This window comes from Staurois parvus, unplaced genomic scaffold, assembly GCF_062004578.1.
Source record: "Staurois parvus isolate SC_StPar_1 unplaced genomic scaffold, SC_StPar_1.0 ptg000574l, whole genome shotgun sequence".
NCBI classification, from domain to species: domain Eukaryota; kingdom Metazoa; phylum Chordata; class Amphibia; order Anura; family Ranidae; genus Staurois; species Staurois parvus.
This window is the reverse complement of record NW_028318370.1, coordinates 6,761,566-6,777,007: the sequence shown is the minus strand read 5'-3', so window position 1 is coordinate 6,777,007 and position 15,442 is coordinate 6,761,566. Positions and strand designations below refer to the sequence as shown.

Here is a 15,442-nt window from a genome sequence, read left to right as displayed (position 1 = left end):
GCAGATTCGTTGGATAAGGACTATGATTAAAAAAAAAAAAAAACACACAGGAAAAATATAAAAGTTTTATATAAACAAGAAAATATAAAATATATATACAGAAAATAAAGTAATGAATACTTTCCCCAACTCACTGAGCTTTAAAGAGAACCAGTTACAGTTGAGCTTGGTAAAAATAAATCCTCTATAGACAATGTGTGTTGCCCCCTCTGTTGGCTTTACTTTCTTGCCTGATTTTTGATCTAAGCACTAGAAGGCCCCTGCAGGTCTGGCTGTTACTGCCCAGTCTATCTGACCTCATGCTGTCGTCTCTGTGCTCAAGAGTGTGCATAACACTACCAGCACCATAGCTGAGGGGAATGTGAAAAACCTATGGGACTCTATTTGATGCTTTTATGCACCTTTTACATAGGTGGAGAAAATGTGAGTTTATCATGTCAGAAGGTTGACAGGACAGCCACTTAAGATGACCTCTAACCCTGAGCTCAAAGAGTAATGGCCGCCATACACGCTTCAGTAAATAATTGATTTATTTTCTGATTATTCTTATGAAGAGAGATCAATCTATAGTCAACAAGCCGATTGATCAATATGCCATACATGGTGAAGTGGATTTTAATCAATAGTTGGAAGAAACAATCATACGTAATTGATTGCATCTCCATGCAGTTTCACAAATGATGAATCGAAATACAGTTGAATTCATGACCAGGGCCTCTCGGTGTTGCCATATAAAGAATAATTTTCCAACCCTGGCTGATCGACTTAGTTTATCCGAATCCAGCCTAAATTGATCAGTAGGGAAGTTATGGCTATTTGATTGCTGATTCAATTGTTTTGAACGATTGAAAAATACAATCGAAGTGTGTGGCCACCAAAAGTCATAGTCAAGTCATAGTACATTCAAACTCAATAAAGGGGCAGGGATAAACTCTTCGTAAACGAGCCATCATTGCTCATAAAATAAAGGAATGTTCCAATTCTTGCATAGCTCAGCCATGACCGGTTCCCTTTTAAATTTTTATTTTTTTTTTTTACGATATTACTTCTGGAATGAACCTGATGTCAGGGTTGTCATGGCAACCTCGTGTGCCGTAGTCGTCATCAAGATATAACCGATCTCTACAGCAAGCAACATGACCTTTGCCGCTTCTATAGCGGAGTCATGATTGCCCTTCGCCGTGTCAGTTACTACAGGAGAATGCTTCAGTTCCTTACCACGTGTAAACAATAAAGACCTTAAATTACCCATTTCTTAAAAAAAAAAAAAAAAAAGTATAAAAAGAAAAAAAAAAATGGTTTGAAATGCAATTTTTTGTTTTTTTAATTGAACCAGATTGCTCAGTCAGTCCACCAGTCTTCAGCGGTGGAGGTTCTTCATCTGAAGGGCGTCGTACATTTCCCTCTGGCCCGCATTTAAGCCCTGAAATCAAAAGAAAAGAAAACCAATGAATCTCCTAATGTTAGTGGCTACAGGACCAGTCACTGCTGCCGATGCATCTCTCTCTCTCCTTTTTTTTTTTTTTTTTTTTTTTTTATATCTCATATCTATTTTTATCTCTCCATCTCTGTATTATTATTACTATTATTACTATTCAGGTTTTAAATAGTGGTGCACTGAAATGAAAATTCTTGCCTGAAACTGAAAATTCAGGATGCACTTGGCTGAAAAACCTGAAATGGACAATTTTTAAAAAAAAATTATTTATTATTCGTCCTTCAATTTTCAGCATCTTTTTTTCTATCAAGTACATATAAATTTTATTAAACATCCTTCAATTTTTAGCATCTTTTTTTTTTTTTCTATCGAGTATATATACATTTTATTATTCGTCCTTAAATTTGCAGCATCTTTTTTTTATATATATATATATATACATATATATATACATGTTATTATTCGTCCTTCAATTTTCAGCATCTTTTTTTCTATCAAGTACATATAAATTTTATTAAACATCCTTCAATTTTCAGCATCTTTTTTTTTTTTTCTTTCTATGGAGTATATATACATTTTATTATTCGTCCTTCAATTTTCAGCCTCTTTTTTATATATATATATATATATATATATATATATATATATATACATTTTATTATTCGTTCTTCAATTTTCAGCATCTTTTTTTCTATCAAGTACATATAAATTTTATTAAACATCCTTCAATTTTCAGCATCTTTTTTCTATCAAGTACATATAAATTTTATTAAACATCCTTCAATTTTCAGCATCTTTTTTTTTTTTTTTTTTTCTATCGAGTATATATACATTTTATTATTCGTCCTTCAATTTCCTGCTTCTGTTTTTTTTTTTTTTTTTTTATATCGAAAAACACAGATAACCCTGTTTTCAGCCAACAATGTTTGGCGGGCGATATATCGGTGCATCACTAGTTTTAAGCAGTGCCAACAATTTGTGCAGCCCTTTTCAACATATAGGGGAACAGTACAGATACAATCTAATCCAATATGAGAGTTAAGCTACGTTCACACTTGTGCATTGCGAGAACGCAAACTCGCACGCTTCGGGCAATTCACAAAAACGTGCTGCGCTTTTGCAGATGCGCAGCAGTGTCATTTCTTAATGGCACTCTCATGCATCTTGCTAAAGTGTAACAAATTGCCATGCGTTTTGGTACTTTGAATTTAATGGGCTGCTCGAAATGCAACGCACGGTCGGACCTGCATAGGTTTAAATAGAGCCTTAGGAGGGCACTGCTATGTCTATGTCACTCTCTATTTCTATCTCTCTCTGTCTCCATCTCATTTTCTGGCCCTCTTTCTCTCTCTCTATTTCTTTTTATATTTTTCCTATTTATGTATCTATATCTTAATTTACTTCTAACCTTCTTTTTCTGTCTGTCCGATTCATTATCGTGCATTCTCTCACATATATATATATATATATATATACACACACACACACACATATACATACACTACATGTTTCTCTATAGCTATCTGGGTAATAAAAGAAACCAGCTACTGCCACAGCATATCTCGTTTCTGTATCTCTTTCTATTAATAGATCTTTCTTTATTTCGATCTCCCTTTTTATGTCTCTTTTTTTATTTTTATATCTATTTATATATCTCTTTGTACCTTTCTCTCTATATCTTTCCCAATTTCTAGATCTTGCTTTCATTCCTTCTTTTGTTCTTTCTTTGTTTTACCTAATTAGTGCATTTGCAACAAAAACCCTTTTTTGCATTAACATTACAATTTTCAGGGACACAGGTTCAGGTACTGCCTTTTTCTTTTTTTCCCCCTAATTTTCTTTCCCCTTTTGCTTTTTCCTTTCTTTTCCTATTTTTCTTTTTTTTTTGTTCCCTTCCTTTCATTTTCCTTTCCTCTAGCATTAAAATTTTTAGGAAACACTTTCAGGTACTGCTTGGGCCTTAGAAGAAAGGGTACACCCCTGAAAACTTGTCCTGATTTTTTTGTACTGTTCGTGCAAATTAAAACAAAATATCAGGAATTGTTTGTTTTTTTATACTGATAATTTTTCTCTCTCCCTCTCTTTATCTATCTCCACTCCCTGTACTGGTGCTCCTGTCTCTGCTCCCTTCTGGCCATTGGCAGCCTTTCACAGATTCAGCACAGGACTCTGACCTATGAAATCAAGGTCACATAAAAAAGCCATGGTATGCTTCAAGATAACAGCAAATGCCGTACTTGATCATTTCCCTCAGCCAATCAGAGGAAGCCTTGTATTAATTCATAAACATACAAGGCTTCCTGTGAATGGCCAAGCAGCCATTCAATTTTGTTCCGGAAACGGAAAGTCTCCATCCTGCTGCTGGAACACAGCCCTGTGTACCGTATGTAACTAATGCTACATACAGTCTATACAGTGCTGACAGTGGATTCTTCTGTCAGTGAAGGAAATCATTTATTTGGACCAGCTTGGTCCAAACAAACCTAAAGTGAAATGAAATCTGGAATTAGGATGTAAATGTATAGATGTAGTCTGTTACCTGGTAGACTGTCTCGTTTCCTTTCCCCTTTTTCCTTGGGTGCTGGGAAGACAAAACAAGGGACAATAATTATCACATCGCCTTCAGACCCCCAGATCCAAGACCATTGTGTGATATAAAAGTACACCTGTCATTAAAGCAGTATTAAACCCAAAAACACAAATTTAATTGATTGCAGTTTACCAATTCTTAGATGTGATGGCTGCATTCGTTTTTGTTTTTTTTTTAGGCTTTTCCCCCTGGTGATCCCATCAGTATGTCTGTTATTTTTCAATTTTCTTTAACCTCTTGCCATCCGCCTGCTGTTTATAAACGGCAGGGCGGTGGCAGTCCAGGGGCGGGTTGCCATTCCTAAACGGCACCCGCCTTTTCTAGCTGTGCGCGCTCCCTGGGAGTGCGCACCACCGCGATCCGGTGCCCGCTGTGTCCTCCGGACACAGTGAAACACCGATCGTCGGACGGGACCTCTGTACGAGGTCCCGATCATGTGATCACTGATTGGCGAATCAGTGATCATATGCAAAGTAGTAAGCAAGATGTCACTTGTGACATCATTGCTTACTACGTGTGAAATCTGTGAATGATCACAGAGGTCACATGGTACAGGGCTATTCACAACAGCCTTGTACCATGTGACAAGCTGTGACCAATCACAGCTCACTCAGTACTTCTCAATGACTGCAAGAATGCAGACAGAGAGAAAGAGAAATGATTGCTTTTGCATCCTATATGGGTGTAAAAGCAATCCGTGTAAAAAAAAAAAAAATAAATAATCTTAATCACCCCCCACAAGTAGTACAGTGTCACCATGGTGACACTGTACTGCTAGGGTGACAGTATGTAAAAAAAATAAATAAAAATAAAATAAAAATGTAAAAAAAATGTTTAAAAATTATAATTTTTGGTTATAAACTAATTTGAATTTTTTTTTTTTTACTAAAAATAAATAAATTTTGGCCAAGATTTAGGATGAAATATTATTTATTTGCAAAATTTTATAAAAAAAAAAAAACACTTATTTAAAAATTTTTGGACTTTTTCATTTACATAGTAAAAAAAATAAAAATCCCAGCGGTGAATAAATACCACCAAAATAAAGCTTTATCTGTCTCAAAAAAATGGTAAAAAATTCATATGGGTACAGTATTGCATGACCGCACAATTGTCATTCAAAGTGTGATAGCGCTGAAAGCTGAAAATTGCCCTGGTCAGGAAGGGGGTAAAAGTGTCCAGACAGGAAGTGGTTAACAGACTAAGCTGTCCAGCAAAAGTGGCAGTTAGAGGGTTGAGACAAACCATTTACCACTGACAGGGGTGCTTACAATGATCAGATTTTATTGTATGTAAAACCATTATCCTAAAGGAAAAAAAAAAACTGATGTAACTGGTTAAAAAAGTATTAGTTGGAGTTCTGTTTAAATTTGTTAGCGAAGTACGTCTAAATCTGCTAGTTCATCTAACACAGGTGTGGGCAACCTGCGGCTCTCCAGCTGTTGCAGGACTACAAGTTCCATCATGCCTCTGCAAGTCATAGCTGTAACTGTCAGTTTTGTAATGTTGCAATGCCTCATGGGAAATGTAGTTGCCTACCCCTGGCCTAACACTACCCTCTCCATAGACTGACAATGCTACTGTCCGGGGGTGTTTCCATTGCGCCTCCATCCACATTGAAGACATATTGGGACAGGAAGTGTATTACTGACCGATCGCCAGGGGAAAATAAAGGGAAAAAGTCTAAAAGAAAAGAAAACGAATGCAGCCACCACATATAAGGATTGGTAAGCTGCAATATATTACATTTTTGGTTTTGGGTGGCTTTAAACCACAAGAATAATCCTTGGAATCTACAGAGTTAAATACACAACAGATGTAGTTGTTTCACAGAATTCAAATGAGATTATTGATTCTTGCTGTACAATAGAGTGACAATTCTGTCTAGAAATTAGAATAAGAAGAAAAGCTCAGCGCAATCACCATACAAATGTGTAAACTATAAAAGAAAAAAAGAAAAGGGTCTGTGTTCTTTAGTGCTTTGACTGCGTGTAACTAATGTTAGTGCTGCTGCTCACACCATGTGTGTTCCCAAAAAAAACATAAATATAAATAAATCCGTGCCACGCAGTGCAAATGCTCCTAGTGATATACAGGATGATAATACTGTGCACTATGACATCACCTAAAACCCCCCAAAATATATAATATTTTTAATAAACATACATATATTTGCGTTAATATAAAAAAAATCTTAAAGTGTTACTAAACCCACAACAGTACAATCAGTCTGTATATGCAGTAAAGCATGCTTGTTATATTCACTGTGGAACCCAAGGGGTTAATCCTCTGCATTGTGTAAAAAGGCTGTTGGATCCTGTCTTCTCTGCTCCTCATATTCAAATATCCATATCTTATCTCTTGATAAGACGGGCTGAACCATAGCCATTCTGCACATGCTGAATTTAGTGGGAATTGCTAGAGCGTTTTTTTTTTTAGGGAGAGTGCATGTGACCCCTACAGGGCCAATCAGCACTGTCCAGACGGAGATCAGGGGTTTTGCATCCTCCTAAAGCAGAAAGAAAACTTTAACCAGTGCTAAAATAATTGCATTTCCATGTTGTGTGTACTGTGGGAGACCAGACATAGTGAATGCAGGGTCCGGGGAGACCAGATATAGGGAATGCAGGGTCCGGGGAGACCAGATATAGGGAATGCAGGGTCCGGGGAGACCAGATATAGGGAATGCAGGGTCCGGGGAGACCAGATATAGGGAATGCAGGGTCCGGGGAGACTGAATATAGTGAATGTAGGTTCTGAGGAGACCAGGTATACTGAATGCAGGGTCCGGGGAGACCGGATATAGTGAATGCGGGGTCCGGGGAGACCAGATATAGTGAATGTGGGGTCCGGGGAGACCGGATATAGTGAATGCAGGGTCCGGGGAGACCAGACATAGTGAATGTGGGGTCCGGGGAGACCGGATATAGTGAATGCAGAGTCTGGGGAGACCGGATATAGTGAATGCGGGGTCCGGGGAGACCGGATATAGTGAATGCGGGGTCCGGGGAGACCGGATATAGTGAATGCGGGGTCCGGGGAGACTGGATATAGTGAATGCGGGGTCCGGGGAGACCGGATATAGTGAATGCAGGGTCCGGGGAGACCGGATATAGTGAATGCGGAGTCCGGGGAGACCGGATATAGGGAATGCGGGGTCCGGGGAGACCGGATATAGTGAATGCGGGGTCCGGGGAGACCGGATATAGTGAATGCGGGGTCCGGAGAGACCGGATATAGTGAATGCGGGGTTCGGGGAGACCGGATATAGTGAATGCGGGGTCAGGGGAGACCGGATATAGTGAATGCAGGGTCTGGGGAGACCGGATATAGTGAATGCAGGGTCCGGGGAGACTGGATATAGTGAATGCAGGTTCCGGGGAGACCAGATATAGTGAATGCAGGGTCCTGGGAGACCAGGTATAGTGAATGCAGGGTCCTGGGAGACCAGGTATAGTGAATGCAGGGTCCGGGGAGACCAGATATAGTGAATGCAGGGTCCTGGGAGACCAGATATAGTGAATGCAGGGTCCGGGGAGACCAGATATAGTGAATGCAGGGTCCTGGGAGACCGGATATAGTGAATGCAGGTTCCGGGGAGATCAGATATAGTGAATGCAGGGTTCGGGGAGACCAGATATAGTGGATACAGGGTCCGGGGTTTAGGAACACATTAAAAAATCAACACTGTGATCAATCAAAAGAAAGTCCTGTGTTCATATTTTCATAAAAATCCTTTTAGTCCAAAAATCCAACAGTGTCATCTGTCTTTTTTTTTTTTTTTTTTTTGCTTTCTGCAAACCTTTCCTTCTGAGCCTCACAACAAGGTCTTAATGCGCTTGCCCCTTGCAGTGGGGTCACCTATACCACAGAAGTGATGGCTTCCTCCAATCCACTGGGGCTTCTCAATCCATCTCCATCCTTTGAAATCCTTTGCAATCCTTTGGTGAATGTTTGCAATAAACTTGGTATAAAGAATGTAATATAGTGTGCTCCCATTTATTTATACTGTCTAGTAATTGCAACAGCTTGTCTCACAGTCCCTGCTTCAGCCTGCATATTGGACTATGAATAGGAATGATCACACTGATGAAGTCCTAGCAGTGCTACCCGCCATTCCATCCACCACCACCACCTCTGAGACACCCGAGCATTTTCCCTCCAGCCCCTAGTGACAGAAACATGTCAGTTTGGCAGTACTGGGCAATACACTAGCCTGATTAGTTTGAAGTGATACCCCCCTCCCCATTCTCAGCCAGCTTTCTGACTGAACAGAGCTGTAGGTAGTTCATGAAAAATACATTAAAATATTTTTTTAATAAATATATTGCTGTACTACAAGGTATTGGGGTAACTTGGGACAATGCGGATGACCCCACCAAGTTTGAGACAACAGACAAACTTGAAATAAGTACACATTTGTTATTTTTTAAAATGTTATTTTGCTCCTCATTTGCTGAATAATTTCCATGTTTTCAATTGCCAAGAGCAGTGGTTGTCAACTTACAATTGTGCTCACAGGTTGGCATCCCCTGGCAGAAATGGTGAAATTTTTACATTGGTATTGAAATTATGACTGATCATGCCAAAAGACTGTCTTTTATTTAGGGACCATATGAAGCCATCTATTATTATTTCGTTGTTTTGCTCCTTTTTAAATCATAATGATAGCAGAAATCGCCCAAATGGCCCAGATCAAAAAGTTACCATCCCCTGGAATGTTTGGCCTTGGTACAGACACACAAGGTGACACACACGGGCTAAAATGCCAATTAGAGGTTAATCTGTTGCTTTTTAACCACTTGCCCTCCTGAGGATTTACCCCCCTTAATGACCAGGCCTCTTTTTGCTACTCGGCGCTGCACTAATTCAACTGATAATTGCGCGGTCATGCAATGCTGCACCCAAACGAAATTTACGTCCTTTTTTTCACACAAATAGAGCTTTCTTTCGGTGGTATTTGATCATCTGTGCGCTTTTTATTTTTCATGCTATAAACAAAAAAAGGCCAAAAAATTTTGAAGAAAAACAATATTTTTTACTTTCAGCTATAAAAAATATATAGTAAACTCAAAGCTGGTTATAAATTTAGGCCAAAATGTATTCTGCTCCATGTTTTTGGTAAAAAAAATCCCAATAAGTGTATATTGATTGCTTTGTGTGGAAGTTATAGCGTCTACAAACTATGGTATAGATACTGCAATTTACGCCATTTTTCTGCTATACAGCGCTGCGCTAGTTTAACGGACAATTGCGCGGTCATGTAATACGGTACATAAATGAAATTTACATCCTTTTTTCCCACAAATTGAGCTTTCTTTCGGTGTTATTTGATCGCCTGTGCGGTTTTTATTTTTTATTTTTTTATTATAAAAAAGGCTGACCATTTTGAGGAAAAAAAACAATATTTTGGACTTTTTGCTATAAAACATGTCCAGTAAAAAAAAATTTAAAAATCAAATTTAGTCATAAATTTCTGCCAAAATGCATTCTGCGCCATGTCTTTGCTAATAAAAAAAACCCAATACGTGTAAATTAATTGGTTTACGTGAAAGTTATAGCGTTTACAAATAGCGGGAAAGATACTGGGATTTTTAGGTTATTTTTATACTAATAATGGCAGCGATCAGCGACTTATGGCGGAACTGCGGTGGACATTCTGACATTGGGGGGTACTGACTTGGGGTCACTGACATCCCCAGTGACACCAATACAGTGATCAGTGCAAAAGAAAAAAACTCTGACACTGTACTAATGGCACTGGGGAGGAAGGGGTTAACTTTATTTTTCAGGGAAGGGTTATCTGTGTGAGGGGGAGTGTTTTACTAGGGGGCGGGGGTGTGTTGTGGATGGGGACAGGCTGATCGGGAGAGAGAAACTCTTCTGTCCCGATCAGCTTGTCCTCGAGCTGTCAGGGAAGTGACAGAAAGCACAGCTACTGCAGCTGTGCTCTCTGTCACTGATTGCCGCCGATCGCCGGGAGATAGCCGTTAAGGACCGGCTGTGACCCGGCGACTGACATCCGCGGCTGTGATCGGCAGGACAGGTAGGGCGGCGGTGCGCCCCCTACCTGTTTACAAGACACACGTTTTAAAACGTGGTTTTGCCTGCCCGTGCTGCCCTGCCAACGTATTTATACAGTGGCTGGGCGGCATGTGGTTAAATTGCAATTAGTGTCAGTGTATAAATAATCAATGAGTTTGTTAGCTCTCACATGGGAGCACTGACTAGGCTAGATACTGAGCCATGGGGAGCAGAAAAGAACTGGCGAAGGACCAGTGTAACAAGGTAATGGAACTTTATAACGATAGAAAAGGATATTAAAAGATATCCAAAGCCTTGAGTATGCCAGGCAGTACTGTTCAGTCACTTATTAAGAAAATAGAAAATTCGGGGATCTCTTGATACCAAGCCAAGGTCAGGTAGACCAAGAAAGATTGCAGCCACAACTGCCAGAAGAATTGTTCAGGATACGAAGAAAAACCCACAGGTAATATCATGAGGAACACAGGCTGCTCTGGAAAAAGACGGTGTGGTTGTTTCAAGGAGCACAATACAGCAACACCTGAACAAAACTGGACTGTATGGTGAAGTTGCCAGAAAGAAGCCTTTACTAATATGCCTGACAACACCTTGACACGCCTCACAGCTTCTGGCACACTGTAATCTGAAGTGATGAGACCAGAATAGAGCTTTATGGTCACAACTATAAGTGTTATGTTTGGGGAGGGGTCAATGGCAAAAAGAATACCATCCCCACTGTGAAGCATGGTGTTGGCTCACTGATGTTTTGGGGGGGTGAACTCTAAAGGCATGGGGAATCTTGTGAAAATTGATGACTAGACGAATGCAGCATGTTATCAGAAAATACTGGAAGACAGTTTGCATTCTTCTGCATGAAAGCTGCACATGGGACGGTCCAGGGGCGGACTGACAACTCATGGGGCCCCCGGGCAATAGGGGATCATGGGGCCCCTGTGTCCTTGCCCAAACTCAAAAAAGCATATGAAAAAGGTACAAGGGGCATCTCATGGGGCCCCCTACTGACCCCGGGCCCTCGGGCAGTGCCCGAGTTTCCAAATGGTCAGTCCGCCCCTGGGACGGTCTTGGACATTTCATCATGACAATGACGCTAAGGTTACCCTCCGGTGGTTACAGCAGAAAAAGGTGAAGGTTCTGGAGTGGCCATCAAAGTCTCCTGACCTTAATCTCATCCAGCCACTCTGGGGAGATCTCAAACGTGTGGCTCATGCAAGACGACCAAAGACTTTGCATGACCCAGAGGCATTTTTCTAAGACAAATGGGCAGCTCTACCACCTGCAAGGATTCGGGGTCCTCATAGACAACTATTACAGAAGACTGCATGCTGTCATTGATGCTAAAGGGGCAATACACAGGATTAGGAACTAAGGGGGACGCAGACTGAACAGGGGGCATTTCATTTATTTGCTTGTTGCCATGTTTTGTTTTATGATTGGGCCATTCTGTTATGACCTACAGTTACAGAATATGAGTCCCATAGGAAATAAAACAAATGTGTTTTTCCTGCTCTCTCATGGCTTCTTTATAAATGGTACAAACTGTATATTACTCTTCTTTTGAGCATGACTGTATGAGCTAAAGGGTGCCTCAAATGTGGCCCCTGACATCATCAAACGGCTGCACATAATCTTCGATATGCGTAATGCTTGAGAGAAGTATCAGAAACCGCAGACCCAATAGAGGTAATGAGGGTCAGAAAGTGTGGACATGCTACATTGTTGGGGATATGCTGCAGGAGACCATACAAAACTGGGAACATGTTACATGACGCTAGTAGAGATCAATGTTATTATCCTAATCAGTGTTCCCACTACAGACTGTTGAGGTCTGACTGCCGCACATCACATACCAAAGGGCTCCAGGTTGGGCGCCAGAAGGTCTAGAGCAATAAAATGATGCAGCACATGACTCCAGTCCAGTGTCAGAAAGTAAACCAGAGAGGACTAAGCTGCAGAAATAAAGGCGTCCTAGCCATGGTTATCCTATTTGACCTGTGCAAGTCAACTATAAGCATTTTAAGGAAATACCCTTCTAATGGCCCTTTTTTATGGACGCAGCTGATTGTGTCAATGACATCAGTTTGAGATGCTTTGGAGATTATTCAGCTTTCATTGACAAGTGCATTCAACTTGCAGTTGACCTCCTTCTGACTTGCATTTCACTTGCTTTAACCATTTTTCTCAGATGGACTCCATATGATGTCCTGGAGTTTAAAGGATAAGTTCACCTTTGGAACATGTTACATGTTCCACCCGTTTTTAGGTATGACAGATATGTGGAGAAGTTTCCCTGTACTATCTGTCAAAGTTTAAAACAGCGCGGCAGTGTGGGGTTCCGCTCAAATGGCCGTGTCTTTCATTCACGGACTTCCTTGAATGAATGAACTGCAAGTTCCGGCAGCCTTAGCGGCTCTGGGCTTGTAGTTTTCAATGAACTACCACAGTGCTGTGGAGTGCCGTGGTAGTTCATTGAAGCTTCCTGTCAGAGTATCTGCTTGACCAGACATCCCATACATCTCATACATCCTGTATATCCCGTATATCCCATACATCCTGTACATCCCATACATCCTGTATATCCTGTACATCCCATACATCCTGTATATCCCATACATCCCATACATCTCATACATCCTGTATATCCCATACATCCTGTATATCCCATACATCTCATACATCCTGTATATCCTGTACATCCCATACATCCTGTATATCCTGTATATCCCATACATCTCATACATCCCGTACATCCTGTATATCCCATACATCCTGTACATCCTGTATATCCTGTACATCCCATACATCCTGTATATCCCGTACATCTCATACATCCTGTATATCCCATACATCCTGTATATCCCATACATCCTGTATATCCCATACATCTCATACATCCTGTATATCCTGTACATCCCATACATCCTGTATATCCTGTATATCCCATACATCTCATACATCCTGTATATCCCATACATCTCATACATCCCATACATCCTGTATATCCCATACATCTCATACATCCTGTATATCCTGTACATCCCATACATCCTGTATATCCTGTATATCCCATACATCTCATACATCCTGTATATCCCATACATCCTGTATATCCCATACATCCTGTATATCCCATACATCTCATACATCCTGTATATCCCATACATCTCATACATCCCATACATCCTGTATATCCCATACATCTCATACATCCTGTATATCCTGTACATCCCATACATCCTGTATATCCTGTATATCCCATACATCTCATACATCCTGTATATCCCATACATCCTGTATATCCCATACATCCTGTATATCCCATACATCTCATACATCCTGTATATCCTGTACATCCCATACATCCTGTATATCCCATACATCTCATACATCCTGTATATCCCATACATCTCAGACATCCTGTATATCTCATACATCTCATACATCCTGTATATCCCATACATCCCATACCTCCCATACATCCTGTATATCCTGTATATCCCATACATCCTGTACATCCCATACATCTCATACATCCCATACATCCTATATATCCCATACATCATGTACATTCCATATATCTCTTACATCTCATACATCCCATACATCTCATACATCCCATACATCCTGTATATCCCATACCTCCCATACATCCTATATATCCCATACATCCTGTACATCCCATACATCTCATACATCCCATACATCCTGTATATCCCGTATATCCCATACATCTCTTACATCTTATACATCCCATACATCTCATACATCCCATACGGCAAGCAGATATTCTGACAGATCTGCAGGAGACCTGCATGGCATAATCGATTTACTGATTGCTGGTGTAATGCTTTCCAGGCTCCTTTGGACAAAAATAATAAATGAACATTTTTTTTACCTGCAAAAAAATGTGCATTTATTAATTTTGTCCAAAAGGTGAATTGATGCTTTAAGTGGTGATCCTGGGATGATGCTGAAAGCTGCAGACATCATCCTGGTATCAAAATTTTCAGCCGGTGATGCTGTTTCGTGTAGAAGTGATTCGAGTGGCTGTGGCCATACACTTTTTTATTTTGCCTTTTATTTTTAAAGCATCGTCTGCAGCACGGAATATTTCTCAGCCCGTCTCACCAAAAGGGCTGCAGAGGAGGTAAATGCTGCGATTATTTTTTTCTCACTTGTCACTTTAGTGGTTTTATTATTCTGAGTTCCTCTCCCTCCCCAGATAGTTGTACATTGCAATAAATGTCTTCGAAGTGTGTCTGGTGTCAGGTTAGAGAGCAAGGCTTGGGACTCGCTCTGTTCTGTTCTCTTTTCATAAATATGAAAAGCATCTGAGAACATAGGTACGCAGACCAATCAGAACCGCTCTGGGGTATGAGGGCGATACACGGCTGTCCTTTCTTTCCCTTTCATAGACTGTTGCGGGAAAACTGTTCTCTTTAAAAGCGGAAGTAAACCCAACTTGCGACTGCATATTTTAAGTCTAGGTTCACACTTATGCAATTTGCATTTGACCTGTTTCTGCATTGCGTTTTGCATTTTTGCAACTGTGTTTTTGATGCTTTTTTTTATTTATTTTTTTTTCTTGTTGCTTGGCAGATGCAAAACGCTGCAAAAACGCACTACATGCTTTTCTGCAGCATTTCCTTTGAAGTCTATAGAACCAAAAACGCAACTTTTTGCGTTCAAAAAAAGTCCCTGACCCTTTCCAAAAAATGCACCAGGTGAAAACGCGCAGATGTGAACGTGTCCCATAGGAAATCATGTTAAATGGACTGTAGTGCATTTCTGTATATGAACTTAGGGTGAATCTCTAGTATGCTGCAATGCCCAGTTCTAAAGAAAGACTTTCATTATCCAGCTGAACACTGCAGAACTTCAAGAAGAGAGGTTGAATTGTGAAGAAAGATTCAGGGTCCCTGAGAAAGTCCAGCAAGCGCCAGGACTGTCTCCTAAATTCAGGGCACCACCAGTGCAGAGCTTGCTCAGGAATGGCGGCAGGCAGGTGTGAGTTCAGCGGCACGCACAGTGAGGTGAAGACTTTTGGAGGATGGCCTGGTGTCAAGAAGGGCAACAAAGAAGCCACCTCCCTCCAGGAAAAACATCAGGGACAGACTGATATTCTGCAAAAAGACCAGGGATTGGACTGCTGAGGACTGAGGTAAAGTAATTTTATGTGATGAATCCCCTTTCCAATTGTTTGGGGGCATCCGGAACAAACCTTGAGAAGAACAGGTGAACGCTACCATCAGTCCTGTGTCATGCCAACAGTAAAGCTTCCTGAGACCATCCATGTGTGGGGTTGCTTCTCAGCCAAGGGAGTGGGCTCAATTTTGGGTAAGAATACAGCCATAATTAAAGAATGGTCCAAA

The 15,442-nt window shown here is 40.6% G+C and overlaps 1 protein-coding gene across 1 annotated transcript in view; it reads right to left on the bottom strand.

Annotated features, from left to right (window-relative positions):
• Positions 1 to 51: 51 nt before the first annotated feature.
• The window catches only part of CD247 (CD247 molecule), a 197,022-nt gene continuing 181,631 nt past the window's right edge, over positions 52 to 15,442 (bottom strand). Inside the window, exons 7-8 of the mRNA XM_089691942.1 lie at positions 3,978 to 4,019; positions 52 to 1,423 (exon numbers count right to left, since the gene is read on the bottom strand). Of these exons, the coding sequence (XP_089548068.1) occupies positions 1,361 to 1,423; positions 3,978 to 4,019 (105 nt within the window). The 3' untranslated portion in view covers positions 52 to 1,360. The remainder of the gene's footprint in view (positions 1,424 to 3,977; positions 4,020 to 15,442) is intronic.